At 31.5% G+C, this 18698-nt stretch overlaps 2 protein-coding genes across 2 annotated transcripts; both read right to left on the bottom strand.

The window, feature by feature from the left end:
* Positions 1-2207: 2207 nt before the first annotated feature.
* On the bottom strand, positions 2208-7976 carry LOC105333660 (multiple epidermal growth factor-like domains protein 10). Its single transcript, XM_066065650.1, has 9 exons — positions 7826-7976; positions 7534-7740; positions 6985-7248; positions 6447-6527; positions 4171-4560; positions 3607-3825; positions 2975-3112; positions 2751-2847; positions 2208-2505 (listed from the first exon to the last, which is right to left on the bottom strand). Exons 1-9 carry the CDS (start codon positions 7887-7889, stop codon positions 2259-2261), a joined length of 1707 nt encoding a protein of 568 aa, XP_065921722.1. The 5' UTR covers positions 7890-7976; the 3' UTR covers positions 2208-2258.
* A 2380-nt stretch (positions 7977-10356) lies between these two features.
* LOC105333661 (uncharacterized) lies at positions 10357-16751 on the bottom strand. The gene is made up of 3 exons (XM_066065649.1): positions 15092-16751; positions 13145-14098; positions 10357-11413 (listed from the first exon to the last, which is right to left on the bottom strand). Exons 1-3 carry the CDS (start codon positions 16269-16271, stop codon positions 11358-11360), a joined length of 2190 nt encoding a protein of 729 aa, XP_065921721.1. The 5' UTR covers positions 16272-16751; the 3' UTR covers positions 10357-11357.
* Positions 16752-18698: the final 1947 nt, after the last annotated feature.

An 18698-nucleotide genomic window follows, 5' to 3' on the forward strand; every position in this document is an offset into this window, starting at 1 on the left:
AGTGTGCACAATATTTGGCGAAAAATGACTTTTTAACAAGTTAGCTTGGATAAGAATTAGGAATTATCTAAATGTTGTCCTTCTATTATCTATATTAAGGCATAATGCGATGTAGTTGAATTAGCGAAAGCCACTTTCCGCCAAAAGTTAAAATAAATACATGCTTAAATGTAGTACATTTACATTATGTAACTCAGGTCAATTTACAAGTGACTCGTGTTAACATAACCACATTTTCCTAGAAACCTGGAAACACATAAAAATAATGTTTACTTTGTGTTTGCCAAGACCCGCATTTCAGTTCTTACATTACGGGCGACGAATTACTCTGAAACATGTCTCATCCAGTTTCCATCGTAAAGTATGTAAGCTTGATCACTTTTAGCTTAATTCTTTGCAAAAAGGTTATGATTTGTGTTTCTAATGTTTTACGGTGTGACCATAAAGACAACCGCAGCGTATCTGCAAAACCCATATCACTTGTAAACTTTATATGCATATCACTTCTATATAATATTTAAACAATTTTAAACTAATTAAGACAAATATATGTTGATTTTAATCATTGATGCTCTACTCTGATCTCTCTCTCTCTCTCTCTCTCTCTCTCTCTCTCTCTCTCTCTCTCTCTCTCTCCCTCTCTCTCTCTCTCTCTCGTGCTTTTTAATTTTGGCAAAGCGTCATAGATCAACTTAGTTTTGATACAGATATGTCACTGTCTAAAATGTAAAATGTTAGGAAATGTAAAGGGACTGAATAATTTCGCCGGATTGGACAACATGCCGGAATGCACAATATCCGGATTCAACAAGTTTTACTGTGATTGTTTTTTAAACATGAGGTATTTCAAAACAGATGTTTACCCTATTAATCACATCGATACAACTGATTTAAGAAAAAATATTGTAGCTAGAATAACACGTTCTCTTTGATGAAAAATAAACATTATTTTAGTTATCGTTAGTCATTATAACCTTATGGACTACATGTAAGCATGAAATGTAAAACATATAACTCTAGCAGCACATCACAAAGAAGCAATATTTTAAATTTTCAACATTTGATTAGTATCGATTGATGTTAACATATTTGTAAATTTATTTCATGTACATACGTTTTGATACACATGTATGATAAACAGGTCAAAATTTAACAAAGGTAATATTCATATTTTTGTAATATCTGTTGAAAATAGAACTAGAAAATGCTTGAATATATAAATAATATGATTTGGTCACACATTTGTTATAAACATATGTTTAACCGGAAGTGTAAAAAGTCAACTCGAAATTCTTCACCCACTTTCACTCGAATTAAAAAGTTTCAACTGTTAATGTACATAATTTGATTTTATTCAGCATTTTAAATGCAAAAATTTAGTCGCCTTCTTCTGATTAAAAAAAAGATTAATTCACAGTTCTTTAATAGTTATGTAGATATTAAAGTAATGAAAAGTGTTCTCAATACACAGTACAATTGTAAAGAAAGAAACAGTAATTATTTTCACGCTAGAACATAAATCAATTATCCCAATATTTTTTTTTGTAATCTTCGTTTATTTCTTTAGAAAAAGAAAATGAACTATAATACAAACAATACACTGTTTTTTTTCAAATCTACATGTAAGTACCAAAGATTGAACGGTGAAATTTTTATTATTATCAATATTAGTCCAGTAGAATAAAATGCTCGTGTTTTATGAAACATAAGATATTAAAGTTTTATGGATAATAAAATAAAAGCTGAACAGTATTTCAAGGAAACACATACTTTATGTTTCGGTCTCGGATTTCAGAATGTTGGCAATTCTTATAGTGTTAATTGGAGGAAAATCATATTTCCGATAATCCATTTTAAAGATGTGTATTATGTAGTCAAATTATTCTGAAAGGACCAACAAAACATATCCTTGTATTTGATTAAACAGTAAAGATGAAGAGGGAAATACAATTCATGAATTGTATTTTCTTAATTTGAGTAAGGTATAGATGAATGTTTTATAGTGCAGTGACGTGTTCAGGTGAAACTTTAGTCTGATTATTTGTGTCAATAATTGCTTCCTCTCCAAATTGTAAGGAAAAGGAATGTCATTGTTTATTGATATAACATATTGTTGATTGTGAGCGGGAAACAATAGTGACAAATTAAACAATTAGAAAACACACACAAAAATGACTTAAACCACCAAAAAATCTAGCTTAAACCTGAAATACAGTTTTAATGTAAAAAAATAAAAAAAAATGTTGTCCGATACAGAATTAACACTCTTTCTCACAGGTTTGTTCATCAGTATTTTTTTCAGAGGTTTTCTGAATATGTGCGTAATGCGGTTCCGGGCACCCATCAACTTCTTCCTCACAAATGCATGACTCTTCCTTCGGGTCTTCATTTATAAGTTCTATAGGGTTCAGGTAATATGTTTCATTGCATGATACTCTGCTTATCATCTGGAGACTTGTTGAATCTTCCTCTGCTGTATTTTCACAAACTTTACATCTGATTTTCCTACAATAGCAGAAAGTTAACATTATGAAATAGTTAAAAAAAATATAATTGTATGTCATAATATGTAGAATATAAAAATATTTCATCAAAAAACTAAGATTCTATTAAATACTTAAGCTGGGTACAAGGACAAAATCAGTGACTAACGTTCTACTACCCTTCAATGAAAATCATTCAACTTCAACATTTTATCAGACCTTCTGTACAACGGGACCATCTTATGTTATTTTTAGAATGATTCTTACCGTAAAATGAAAAACATATTCAAAAGGAGGCTCAGACCCAAAGTCCCGATTACCACATATTGAAAGGTTTCCATGTTTGATTTTGGTAAGTGCTGTACTGTAAATAATGATACAAATTATAAGTAAAAACAAAAAAATCACTTAAAAAAAGAAGGAAAAAAAAAGAAAACGCCGTTATATTAATAGATAAATAGATAATTTGTTAGATGATTTAAATCCAGTACCCTGGAGACTCAGTTCTTCTATAACGCTGCATTTGCAACCACCTTTGCATGTTCCGTTGTTTCTATAGCATGTTCCATACAGACAATTTGAGCTGCATTTTTTATTACAATTCACACCATAATGATGAGGACTGCAATCTTGTGTTTAATACAAAAAAAACAGAAATATAGAAAAAATAAAAAATGAAGAACTTTCAGTTCAATGAAACTTCCTAATTGTCACTTCAGAAATCTTTAAAAACAAGCAACAGTTCTACTTTAAAAAGACATTATAAAAAGTCAATAGTGGTATTAACAATATTATTTACAGTTAGCTTGTGCTTTTTCATAATCTTTAACAAACATTTCTAAACAGAATACGTAATTTTTAAAATCAGATTTGAATTTCATTTTTTGAATATAAACTTTTTTAACTTTTACTGCTATTAAGGGATATATTAGAAATTGAGGTTCACGTAAAAGATGGCAAACACTTTCAACAATACTGTTTTTCATAATTAAAACTATTTTATCCTTTCGACGAGAATACATGTAAGAGAACGTGACAAGAAATTTCAATTGATGCACAAAGTGCCTTTATTTTATTTCTATTGACGATACACATTAGACTCATTTTAATTTAATCCATATACCTTCACATCTGTCACTCTGCCATCCAAGTTTACACACGCACTGTCCACTGTATTGATCACAGCCAGATACACATCCAGTGCCACACGTTTTGTCACAATATTCTCCAAACTTTCCTTCTACACAACTATAACAGACTCCGGTATCTTTGGTACAACCAATGGTACAGTTAAAGCTGCATCTCTTGGAGCAGTTTAAACCATAATGTGTGGAATCACATCCTTGATATCAAATTAAAAGAAAGTCAATTTTCAAAACAAAAAATAACAAAACATATATCAGAAAGAGTTTTTAAAGTTTTTAAAAAGAAATAGTTTACAAATAAAAAAACCCCTCAAAGCTTAACTTTTTCTAGTGTATGCATTAAATGACATAAATTGATTAAAAACTTCATTTTTTCACGAATAGTGTCTGCATTGTTGATTGATTACTTGTGTGAGATAAATTGATACACTTTTTAAGAAAATTGTTTTTATGTGTTTGACATTTGTTGGGTATATGTTTTTTTGTTTTGTTTCTTTGGGTTTTTTTTTTTTTTTTAAAACTGTAAAGAAATCAATACATACTATCGCATCGAGTTCCCATCCAATTTTGATGACATCCCTCAGAGCATGATGCACTTTGTGAGTCATATGACCCGTGTACACACCCTGGACTACACGCATTGTCGCATGTGTCACCATACCTTCCCATGATGCAGCCTTTACTACACCCACCATTAGATTGATTGCATATATTTTTGTTACAAAATGATGAGCATGTATGGTTACAATGAATTCCCCAATGACCTGGCTCACAAGTTTCACACAATCCGTTATCTCGGAAACATTTCTGGTCTTGACATTTATCAGGGCATAATGATGCACATGTAGAACCCCAGTATCCAGTCTCACATCCAAACGTGCAGTGTCCATTGGTGTCATCACAGGTTTGATTAATGCACATGGAAAAACAATCTGTAATCATGAATAAAGAAATACTCGTTAACCAACTGTGTAGTTTATTTCGTAGAAATAACTTCTTGACTTTTAAGTGTGGCGTTGGAAGTATCACGTATTGAAAAGATTATTTTTCTTGATATATCTATTTAATAGCAGTTTGTGTCTAGCCAATTTAGACAACGCTTTTGCAAAACCCAATACAGATAACAGCAATTATTAAGTGTCTTACAAGATATTCTACTAAAGGATGAGATTATCCTTCCATCACAAAAAGAGTGATTAGATAGTAGCCAATATGTGAAAAAAAAACATATTTCTTGTCTCTTTTATTTTTTCATTTTACATTTTGTACGGTCATTTCATGGATATGTTTTACAATTTAATGCTATGCTATGGTATGCAATTTTAATAATATACTATGAGATTTCATTGCAATGTTATGAAAGGATTATATATGATATGGGCCTAAAATGTCCCCTAAAATGAACATAGTCATTTTAGTCTAATTCTTCGTTTTCCTTGTACAGATATATACATGTATGTGATGTTTTAATATAATGTTCATTTTTGATTGAACTGCCCACAATTTAGAAATATGACATCGTCAACCTTTTCCCGCCATTTTTGCATTTTTAGCATAAAACAGCTTGTTTGTTTGCAGTTTTTCTTTCAGAAAACATAGAGCGCATGCTTGATCAAACAAAATATTTTAATCAGAGATGTATCTAGCCAAGGCTAATAAGTGACAAAATATTTCCTTGTTTGAGAATGCGATCTATATTTCCCATTCATAAAAAGGTAAGAAAAATGTCAATTTTTGGCTGAATTTGATTGAATTATAGAAATAGAGTCATTTCTGACATCATATACTGCCAGAGAGTGCAAATAAATAAAAAAATAGGTGAAAAATATATTTAACATCAACTCTTAATATAACATAACATTTTGTTGTACCAGAAACACTTAAAAATGGCTAATTATGGGGGCCAAATATAACTCTTATCATATATAGTTCTTTGTATGCTATGCTATAAAAAATTGAAATAAAGAGTTTAATGATATGGTATGAAATGCTATGCTATGGTATGCTATGAGATTTGAGAAAACACGCCCTCCATACAGTGTACACAGACAAGTCCCGACTATTTCGAAGTAAAATGAGTTTACTACTAGTCTGCAATGTACGCATATACATTTTTCAAATGTATATGCTTTCAAATAAAAACATATAAAACCAAGTTTAAATCATGTTGTTTTCTATGCTATTGTATGATATTAAGAATGAGAATCTATGAGAGTTTATGCTGGTGTATAAGATTCCAATGCTATGCTATGAGAATCCATTTCTATGCTATGAGATTCCATTGCTATGCTATGAGATTCCAATCCTATGCTATGAAATTCCATTACTATGCTATGAGATTCCAATGCTATACTGTGTTTTGGGGTATGTTGTCAAAGATATGCTTATACTGACACTTGTTTACATTCTGTTTATTGAATGGCTTATTAACTAAAATAACCTTACAATAGATCAAAAGCACGTGATTGCACAATTATTGCATGTAATATATAATTTATATATAATGCTTTGCTCTATTACAGAAATTGCCGAGTTCAAAAAGATGCCGCGGACATTGCTGTCTGAAATACAAAAGCCTTGCCTTACGCTTCGGCTTTTTATGATCATTTCTTCACCTCCGTGATTTTTCTGCAACATTCACAGAAAGTCGAACTTTATTTTGAATAATACAATATTGCCCCATTCAAGTATCCAGTAGTCCTCCTTAAGCATTAATAACAAAATGTTTAATATTTTAGGAGATTCTGTGTGGAAGTAAAGAAAACCGAATCAATCGTAAATCATTAAATTGTTGGTTCTCAGTCTCATTCAAACTTACCACAAATTCCGTTGTTTACGTCACAAGTCTTACATTCTGAGCACGGTTTACAATCATCGCCATATTCCCCAGTTTCGCATCCTAATTCAGAAAATACAGCTTTAAACTTATAAATATTTTTTTCTTAAATACCGATCAGTTTACCTTTTGACTACATCCCTAGAGCATAGTGTTCCACACTATTTGATACCATTGGTTGATTCATTGAGTTTTTTTTTTAATTTTGTAGTTTACTACCATTCTACCATTGGCTATCTACCAGACTTCATGGACAATTTTGAAGGGTTTATTTAAAATGGAAAGTCATATACATAAATTTGTATAATAAATTTTTATACATGTAAGATTGAAGTTGAATTTTTAAAAAAATTAAAATTAAATGATAGTACATAAACTTTGCAAACATTATCTTATCAAATACAAGAAATGACTACGATAAACTCTATTTCACATACTTCTAACATGGCCCCCGCTACTTTTACATGTGGTTTCAGATCATTCTTAGGTCATTGATTATCAATTTTCAAATTTGTATTACCATACACCTCTATTTCACAGATTTCTAGGATAGCCCCCGTAGTAGGATTATCTTCAGGAGCGTCATAAGTGGTCTCCACAATGACGTATTGAGCTGTGTGTTTACACGGGATGTCTATTATATGTGGAAGTACATCAGGATGTGTTGTGTTGTCCGTGTAACAGCGGGTTCTATGTGCTGTAGTTGTTTGCGATGCCGGAAGATCTGATACATCCAAATAAAACTGTCTGAACCTATAGGGCTGCCACTCATTATTTCCTAGTCCTGAAATTATATAGTATGAAAGTAAAACAAAACATATAAAATGTTGATGGAATAATGTATTGAACTGAAAAATCAGTTATTTTACAATGCAATCATCTTATGAAATTGTTAATCAGCTGGACAAAGAGTGTAATTTTTTTTTAAAAATCGCTAAAAATCCCTAAAATCCCTAAAAAACATTATGTTACTGCTATTATTATTAAAGTAGTTTGGAATTTCGTAATTATTAAAAAAAAAAAAGGTATTAATTATATTGTAAAAATATTGGAGAGGGTGTGTTCTTACCGTCCTTCCTGTAATACAGTGTGACGTTACTTATGCTGTAAGATTTTCCAAGATCAACCTGGAACCAAGCGACTGTTTGATTTACATCAGTATGTGCACAATAACGATATTTTGTCTGTAAATCACCGTCTAATGCCAAAGTTTCCTGCTGATTTCCATAGGTTGAACTCTGTAATACGGTCGTTGAATTTCTTCTACAGAGATTCTCTGTAAGTTAACGTAACTGAATATCATGTTGATTTAACCATTTTATCACAAGAACCTTTGATACTGACTTCTAATTTTTACATACCAAAACAATGACAATACTCCAAGAGAAATAATGTTGATATTCCTACTGATACCTGTATCTTCATTTTGATATATATATTTTTTTAATATTTCGACATAAAAGTGTACCTTAAATGTCACCTGTCCAGGAAATTGAGTTTCTTTTAGCATAAAGCCTTATGAACACACATAATGGTAAGCGGGAAATATTTAAGTAATCAGTATAATTGATGCAATTACATGGATATACTTGTATTTTGAACCGGAAACTGAATAACATAAACATTAACGCAAAACAGGACAATTTTAATTTCTGTTTACAATTGTTTGATACAATAGTTTATAGTAAAATATTTCTGAATTGCGATCTACTATATTATGTTTTATGCACTAAGAAACCGAAACTAAAACTATCTTGTCAACGAAAAACTTCACATTCAATTTTTCTACGTACATCATTCGCTGGATTGATTGACACTGTTTTTTATCAGTTATATTTATTTATTCATTGATAAAAACAAGGATAAAATATTAATCCTCCTCGAAATGAGAAAAAAAAACTAATATGTTTAATTTTTGCGTACGCTTACATTGTGTAAATGCAATATATTATACAAAATAAGCATCAATGTATGGCAAGTAGTATTTACGATTAATATATTACAATATTGTTACATTTATTTGATATTTCTGCTCTTTGAGTTGCGATCATTATATTGCATCTAGAAGATAACAAATACAGAACTTTCATCAATATTTGTGGAACATCAATTTTCATGGAGTATTTTTAAAAGTTTTTCCTCGAAAACAAAATGTAAATTAAAGTGTAGTATCTGATAAGATATCGTATAAATAATTGCATTGATAACAATTTTACGCATCCTTAAAACTGTGAATTTGAAAGCCTAAAAATGAAGAAAAAATGACAAAAATCAAGACCAAAGCATTGTTTTTTTTTCTGGCATAAACATTTTTTTCAAAACATTGTTGACATTTGAAAATACGAGTTACGACATTTAAAACATGATTTAAAGCTCTAATGATATTTATTTTAATGAGAGGAAGGTTAAACTTAAAAATAACATCATTTATTTTTTGTAAATTTACGTATCTTGACGTCGGAGACTGGCAATAGTCACATTCAATAGTGAGAACTGAAGGATAGACTGGCTATTCTATTAACTTATAACAATCAACGTTGTATACATCTATAAGATAAAATATATCGTCATTTTTATTCAAAATTTATTAAATATTTATTCAATATTTATTCAATATTCAATATCTATTCATGTCTGTGTTTTGGTTCATCATTTCAATATCAAACAAAGCAGAAACATTCAGAGGAAAGACGTGACAAAGAAGCAAGTTCTAGCGATTTCTCACATTTTATGAACGGATATGTTGTATTGAGAAGCGTGTTTTTATCGAAGCTAGAAAACAATTAGCGCTACATAGTGTATTTGGATCATTGATAAAACAAAGTTAACATTACCTTTTGAAGAGACAAAACACTCTTTTTGTTATGCATTATGTAAAGAGGTAAACTAGAATTAATCTGTATCCTTCATTTTTTTTTTAAATCTCTGATTTTCAGGGGGTATTTAATTTGTTTGGATGAGGACAGTAAAAAAATGCATCACCTGATTTAGAGACGAAGACCTAATTTGTTTGACAAAACCAATGTCTCCAGTTGAAAATAAGTTAGATTCAAAATCCTATGGCCTGCGCCAAAGTTATATTGTTGCCGATACGATGATTGATTAAAATAGCATTCACCATGATTCGAATGTTTCTTCTCTATTATGATTCCATTGCACTTTGGATTCCTGCATAAATCTTACGCTTAATGGTTTGCGTCTAAGCCCGAATGTATAGACCGCCAAAGTCTAAAGTCGCTAAAATATGATAGTATGACACGCCAAAGTCCAATGGAATAATTCGCAAGAGTCCTATCGTTCAAATTAGACAAAAAAAAATGATCTCCTCATATATCATTTTCACAATCAAATTGCGTAAGCAAAAGTGAAATTGTCCATCTGGTTTGATTGCATAGACTTGATTATCATTGACATGCCTCTCTTTTACACCCCATGGCGTGTAGAACGTATTTTTAATATGTGCCTTTTAAGCGTGTGTGCTTATAATTGAAAAGTTAATACACCATTCAGCATCACTCTGTTTTACTCATTTTAATTTTACCGTATCTTATATATAAACATGTTTACAGATATTAGCAAAACCGTATCAAATTTGTTGTATTTGCATCATCAAGACAATACTTAAAGAACAAACTATTCAATAGATATTAAAGAATATTGCTTTCAACTGGCTGTTCTGAAGAAAATAAAGCATGGGATTCATTTACAGCCTTTTTATCGTTCTTTCGTTTTCTAACTTTTTAAGATTTGAAATCTACATAAATTGTTAGGTCGTACGTAAAAACATTAGAAAAGTATCCCCCTTGTGCCAAACAATATTTTAACCAATAAAATAAATGTTAATTTTCACATAATGTTTTTTCTATTAAACACAAAGGAGAGGAATGGCACAACCCAGATACTGTTAATTATTTCAACTCTTTACACCGTGTTCCAAGGAAGACGGTAATGAGTTTATGAATATAAATTGACATTAATTACAGCACATTTTGTCGCAACGCATATTTTAAACAGACTGATCTTTTTTTTTTGTTCTCGTAAAGACCTTACCCTACTGTCACTGTAAAGTTTTGACTAGCATACCAATGTCCATTAGGAATTTTTTTAAATAATAGCAGCGTTGTCGGCAATTAGCTGCCTTGACGTGATCCTATAAACGAATTCTAACAACATCCGTCTTTTGCGTAATATTTGATCGAACTTTAATACTGCAGATCATCGGACTTTTGTCTGAGCATACGACTTTGGGTCTTACAAAAATAACTAAAAAAATTACATTTAATAATTTTAGGTTTTAAACCTAATTCAGACAAACCTGCTTTTCAGACCATTAACAATGACTTTCTGTCTACCTGTTATCACACGATTCATATTAATAATTTGAACAATAAATATAGCACGGTTGATATTACAAAAACCAAGTGTGTGCTTTTTGCAATTATATGTAGGATCTATTATGATTCGCAGTGGTATGTGGTTTTTATTTAGCTCGTTGTGTGTTTTCTATTCCCGGGCGTTGGCAAGGGAATACAAACAGTAAATATCAGTAATTATCAGAACTCACAGCGAACACATTTTTAATCAGCATCAGTAAATATCATAGCCAACAGCAATTAATAACAACAGTAAAAATATTGTCAGCAATAACAGCACAATATTAATACATTTCAAAAATTTTAAGTAAGAATTGGCATTTTCAGTACTTTATAGAGTCAGAAGTGAAAGCGCATTGCAACATCAACCAAATTTAAGAATTAATTTTTTATATCACCATAAACTATAAAAATAATAATGCAAGTCCGTACGACACATATTCACGTGTTTCATTTCAGTCGCTGAAAAAGATGCACTCATTTTGGATACCTCGTATATTCTGTCAAAATCAAACGTAATTCATTTCTCAGACTGGCTGTACGTTGAAAACGACTGGTCTGAGCTTAAGTTTCTTTCTGAAAAAAAAAAAAGAATTGAATGGAAACATTGAATCAACTAAGAGCATTCAGATGTTTAAAATGCGTAAGGATCATATTTAGAATAAGAAACCGTCAATAAATTTAATCTGTAAAATGTGTTTAAATAGTATCATAAGTTAGATGGATATTAAGATGGATATCTTTTGTTGAAATTGATATGCAATATGTGCATGTAAGTCTGTAACATAGAATACCTTGGAAATCTGGAGATCAAAAGTAGGATTAAACTTGCGACTATGCTTTTAAGTTTAAATTTGAACAAAAACATCGCCAACAGCAGAAAAATAACGCACAAAATCAATCGATGGATAGAGCGGTATGTTATTCAACACGTTTAGTTGTGGCAAACATATAATGCTAATTGTAAATTCTATGGAGAGACATTCTCTAAAAATCTTTTTTAATTAAAAATTGGCGATAAATAAAGAATAATAAAAAAGTCGAAATCTCCTAAAAACCACAATTTGATCAAAGGTTGTGTTACTCTAATACATATTTTTTTTACACACACTTTTCCCATATTGAATTTTCTCACAACATATAAATCATATTATATCAACCATAAATGTTGAAGAAAAATATCTTTATATCTTACAGAAATTTTTATCTTGATGACATAAAGAAATTGCAAGCAAAAAACCCCACAAAAACACAAAAATCAAACAAAAGAACAGCCTTTAAAACTATGTTACAAGTTTTTATTTGGGTAATAATCTTGATGTCATCACACTCTAAAAGGAGGCCGTAATGTTCAAGGATAATATTTTGTATATTTTGTACAGCCGGTGTATGGAGTAAACGTTGACTCCATATAACTGCCTTTAACCGATAATTGTCTTAAAACTTAACCGGAAATAGCATGGTAAGTTACAGCGTTAATTTAAAGTTTAAAATTCAACAACAGCAAACCAGTTTCAAATCTTGACATAGACTTTTCGTAAAGGAGAAACATTTAATTAATAACTCTTGATTTAGTTTCGATAAAGAAACATCCCACTCACATCACTTGAATACATGTTTACTATCATTATTTATTAGGTTTGTTATTGACTGACTGTAGGAAATATCGGGTTGACGAAGCTCATAGACTGTTATCAATTAACCTTATATATTTTTGTATTCAGTTAGTAACAAACCTAATATATGTTTTGTTTTTCCGCGGACTATCAAATGAGACATGTATTAACAAAAAGTGATGATCGTCGCATTTCTGTGTAAAAGTGGCCTTACACCTCGTCCAGTGTTACACAATCAAACTCTTCATAATAAATGTTCTCACCTTTCAAATACTCTTTGAAAATGTTTGCTGCACACTAGTTTACAAACAATGCCTTGTTGCTTTTCAATTTTAAACGTTTTCTTCCTTTCCTCTGCAGATATTTGAGCAAATATTGACGCTGCTATTTTATTCTGCTCCAGATTTAACAATGTGACGTCAATTTATGCAAACTACTCTAATATAAAAGTTCTTCCAATGGACAGGTAATCAAAATATGTTAAGAACTTACAGAACATGATTATTATAAATAATATGAAATGTCGAGATGTGTTGGGGAAGCGTCGACCAATGACAGCTATAATGCCGACTATTAATTCTAATCGAACGCAATTGAGATATATCCTGCAGTCACATGTTATGTAAACTAATGTGATCGTGACATTTTAGTTCAAGGAAAAACAATATCAACTACAATCAGACATCCTTACCAATTGATTCCTTTTGTGGCAGTAGGTACCTGTAGATACAAATATTACGTTGGCCTTTAGATCCAACCCAAAGAAGATTCGTCTTAACATCGTAGCCCAGGCAGTATGGACTTACATGTACTTCATATATTGACGATGTTCGTGTTCGTAAATTTGACAAAAACTGTCCATCTGTACTAATGATTTGTATTGTGTTTTTGTACTCATCACACACCAGGATATGTGACAATGCATCAGTGCAGATTCCGCGTGGCCATAGCTCAGATCCTGGGGAATGTCCTGTGTAGGTGAAACGATGTGTTCCTTCTCGTTCTGTCACTACCACAGCACCACATTCATCAACAGAGTCATAATCACATACTATTATATCCCCATTGTTGTTTTCAGCTATATAACGAGGGCAACTAAAAAGTTCCTCACCTGTGTTGTCTTGATGTATAATTTGTGTTTCTTCTCCTTTTTGGTTATATCGAATAACCTTGCCTGTCTTTGTATTACAATCCAGTATCCCGGCCAGAAGATCCCCAGTAATAGGGGACCAGTATATACACATCGTACTCAATGTAAAGTCTGTTGACTCTATAAAAGTGTTGGTTGTTTCCATATCGTTTGACAATACCATGATATTGTCTTTTTCATCTATATAAATTAATTCATTATTACTGTTTATTGTATGTTCTCCTTGGCGATGGTTTAGAAAACCCCATCTTTTCAATGCATGGCCTGTCTTGTTTGTCAAGATGAGGTAGTATCCGTCACTTATCCATGCAATATTTGATGTCACGCAGGTTATATGATTGCAAAATGCAAGACTTCTCATAGTGATCAATTCAACTAACTCAGGGTCAGACATCAGTAACAGACGATTGTTATGAGATTGAGATGGTTTTTCGTTTTCCGTGGAATGGATCTCTTTAAGTGACTGTTTCTTCTGAACATTGTGCTTGTTTTCATCTAAAAATATATTGATTTAAAATTTGAATATGTTGTGTGTTTTTTTTAAAGGTACTGAATGTGTTTATGTTCCGGAATAAAATAATAAGGATTTGTCAAGTTATTAGATCGTTTAGATTTGCTTTTTTTTGGGGGGGGGGGGGGGGGGGGCAACACTGGATTTATATCGGTGTTCAAAAGATATACCGAAAATAAGATCTATTGCATGATTTATAAAAATACATTAGGGCATCAAAGTACATTTCTTTCACAACTTATCACTAGTAATTGTATTTTTTTAAAATGTCTTAAATGTGAAAAAAAAATTGTTTCTCAATGCGCTAAATTTTCAAATTACAAACATATGTCATTGGTCTTCTCCATTATAAACAATTGCGTTTATTTGGCGTGAGCTTATTTCGTATGACGTTTCATAACCCTTACTTACTTGACTAATTAATTAACTTAACTGAAAAACTTTGTCACATATATGTTAAAAAGTTATAATTCTAATCAATGTTTTGACAGGCATATGACTATATTGTATAAAAGTCCAACCATAATTGTTTTGTTTATTAAAAAACAACAAATGGCTGCAAACAAAGATGAATTTCCGCTTCAAATTTGATGTAGATGTTATATAATTCATCGTATAAGAAGGGATTGTAGTTACCCTTTTAGCCAGACATTTCCAATGAACAACCAAAATTTTAGCGTCAATCGTAGAATTATAAGTAAGAGAGCTTGGTTTAAACCATATTTTTTCACATGAGTTAATGACATTCAACTTAAGATTTTTTCCGAGGTTTTCTCCGCGTTGAATAAAGATCGGTCTTTCATTATTGCTATTTATATTAATCTTACTACAAGGATGCTTTTGGTTGAAATTCACCATGTTGTTTTAGAGAAGAAGTTAGAATGTGAAAGTTTATAGAAGGACGGACAAAATGTGATCAGATAAGCTCACTTGAGCTTTTAGCTAAGGTGAGCTAAAACGTGAAAATGTATACTTACCGAAAAGGCCGGATTCTCGTGTAATGTACCTGTAGACACACACTTTAGAATTCCATAAGGAACCAACTAAGATACGATTAGTGAATGCATCATAGCACAGACTGACTGGTGAGAATATCCCTGATGGTCTTATTAGTAGATATGACAGGAACTGACCGTCCATATCTAACATGTGTACTGTATTAGTGTGTCTATCACACACCAGTATGTGTGACAATGCGTCTGTGCAGATTCCTTGTGACCAAAGTGTTTTTGATAGATATCCGTTGTAAGAGAAACGATGTGTTCCTTCACGATCTGTCACCACTATAGCACTATTTTCAGACACCACGACATCTCCATTATTATTCTCAGTTATATAACATGGATCAATAAAAAGATCCTGACCTTTGTTATCATATTGTATAACTTGAATAAGTTCTCCTATTTTGTTGTATCGGGTTACATCGCTCTCTGTGATGGTGAATGGATGGATTCCAGTATTCACGACTAGTAGATCTCCAGTTAGCGGTGAACAGTAAACACAAATTGGTTTTAATGTAGAGTTTGTTGTCTCTACGAATTCGGTTTTTGTTTTTAAATCCGTCGACAGTTTGTTGATGTTAGAATTCATATTGATATGAAACAAATTGCCTTCATTGTTCACTGTGTGGAATCCATAGCCAAAAAATGATTCACTGTTTAAATCATCGATATGATATAACATATTTCCCGTAGATATATTTGACAAAAAAGGATCATAATGATCGCTGACCCAAACCAGGTCTGATCTTACTAAGGATATATGACAACAAATGTATTGTGACAAAGAAAACGATTTGTGTAACTTCGTAAAAGACATCAACTTCAAAAAGTTCTCTTCTTTTCTGTTACACTTTCCTCTGTCTGTTTTGTTGATGTTGTTGATACAGTCTATTGCATATCTTTTCCTGATTAACTCGGTCAGGAACATTTGATTAGTGTGTAGTTCAAGAAGTAATCTGTGACACTTTGTTTTCTTTATATACAGGAGAAATTGCACGGGAATAGTTGCTGACCAATCAATTACATGTTCATAATTTTCAAGGAGGGCTAGATGTTTGTTCATTAACTTGATCTGTCTTGAACATCTGTGTTTGTAATCAGCGTTTTTCAACGCTCGATCAATTTCATTATTTAATTTAGAAGCCCTTGTTAACATATCTGAATGGGCGAAGGGAAAGTTTGTATGTCACTCTTTAATACGATCCTTCATCTGATTCAAGCGAAAACATCTGTTAATTAGAGTCTCACTTCTAATAATGTCAACTATTTTTCGAACCTGGTGCAGCGTTGCCTCATATGCTGTTCTAACTTCTTGCAGTTTGTGTTTTCTATGTTCCGTGCAATGACAACAGACAGGGAGTTTACATAATTGGCAGTAACTTTCATAAGGTACATTATGGTGTTTTACACATGTTTCTACTATCGGATAGCAATTAACTGTCCTGAGGTAGGTAACAATCTGGTGGTCAACAGTGTTAAGATCATACACATGGTTCTCTTTACAAGATGGACACAAATCATAGCTACACGATTCACAATAGTACTCCGTGTCCTCGGAACACTTATAACACTGATGTACTCTACATTGCGGATTGACTGTGTACATTTTCTGATGGTGTAGATCTCCAAAGCCGTCCTTTTAAAGCTGTCAAAACATTTTAAGTAGGATTATTTATTTGATTAACAGAAATTAAACAATTAATATAGGTAGTACTAGTATATGTCACAATCCAAATATAACCACGGATGCTGTTACGTTTAAAAGCAAAATGATTTAGATAAATTAATATTCTTTTTCTCAATATGTATTCGCAAACAAACATACACTGTAGGCATGAAGACTACTATCTTAATTTAGTTATCAAAAATCAATACTTTTAAACTGGTACAAATGTAATATAGCAAGTCTTACGTAAAAACTAACATTCGAGTTTTTGGGTCAAATATTTGAGCATTTATCATACACCAAATTAAATTAAAACTGTTCTACTTTTCTTAGTCAGTTTGAGAAAAAAACGTACCTCACCATTGTATTTCAGTTATGTCCAAGTTCATAAGTTACGATAATAAGTAGAGTATGTGTCTGTAATATCATTATCCAGGTCGTTTTTGATCATTAGAGACTAAATATTTTTTTTCTTATAGTTTTAATTGCTTACTTTCTCTCCTGACAAATTGGTTTCCAGAAATAAAAAAAGAAATCAAAACACTGCGTCAAATTTATTTTCTTTTCATATGATTATTATTTAATGTAATAACAAGGTGGTAATTTTCTTATATTGTATGATATTGATACGTTCAGATTGTAATTAATTAGAGTTTAATCATTTATAAATAGTGCGTAGCTCTAGTTAAATCTAACCTGATGTTAATTATTGTTTTAACAAAATCAAACAATTATTATTTTTAAATTGATATTGAAAATTAGAGAGGTCATTTGTGACAATAAAACTTCTAAATTCATCTAACTAGAATATTCAACTCACTAGAAATGAAAATATATGCTCCTAGAACTGCAATTTGAGGAATATCTTAACGACGGAATTTCTAAGGATTTGAGATCAAATTATATATGTATTTATCTTTAAAAACCGACATGAACAAAGAGCAAATCTTCTTACGTTGTTGGTAACGGAAAGAAGACGGTAACAATAAGAAACAAAAGAAACAAGTTAATATTCATGCAGTGGCAAAACGTAACACTTAACAAAAATGTCTTACCCTTTAAAGCATTATCATGCGCGTTTTCAATATCACTAAAACAGACCTGGAAGTTACATGATATATAAGCAACCACATGTGGATACGCCCTACACAAATGAAACGACAGCATGTCGTTCAATAACCAGAGACAAAATCAATAATGTCAGACACGTTATGTAAACATCTAAAATTTGTTTTAGTGTTCATACAGCTAAATCAAATGTTCAGATCGCTTTACCATTGACATGTTCCATGGGTTTGATATAAGATTTACCTATACATCAATATATCTTTTATAATTAAACTTAAGATTTGTATAAATACAAGCGCCAAAAGTAACGTTTATAAAATATCTCTTTTTTGAAGCCATAATTAAATATAGGTGCAGTTTAAGCTAAGTGTTTCGATCGGAAAGCAACCGACAGCAATTTCTTGTATATATATTCCCTAGTGGCAGTTGAAGCTAAGCACCGCTCGTAAATAGGCACTGTTACCCAGGTACCTGGTACATGTATATAAACCCATCGATTTCGTTACATTTAATTGCACAACTGATACTTGTGGCCGATGTGTAGTATTTCGTTCGTGGTAATTTGACTTTATGCATTTATTCCTTATCTTATGTGCAATACTGATTGTAAATTATGCATTATCTCGTTTATTTGATGTTTGTATTATTCTGGTAAAAATAGCGTAAAACTTGATAATGTCACTGCAACCAAATAACACGGCCAGACAAAATGTAAGTGCACACAGGTGATGCCTCTACAACGAAATACTTTAAACTGATAAGAGGTCTGCCGCTTATAGAGGGGTTGTAGGGAAAGCAGTGATGAAAGAGAAATATCGCGGGCAGTGGCTATTTACGAGCGGTGTTCAG

This window comes from Magallana gigas, chromosome 1, assembly GCF_963853765.1.
Source record: "Magallana gigas chromosome 1, xbMagGiga1.1, whole genome shotgun sequence".
Taxonomy (NCBI): domain Eukaryota; kingdom Metazoa; phylum Mollusca; class Bivalvia; order Ostreida; family Ostreidae; genus Magallana; species Magallana gigas.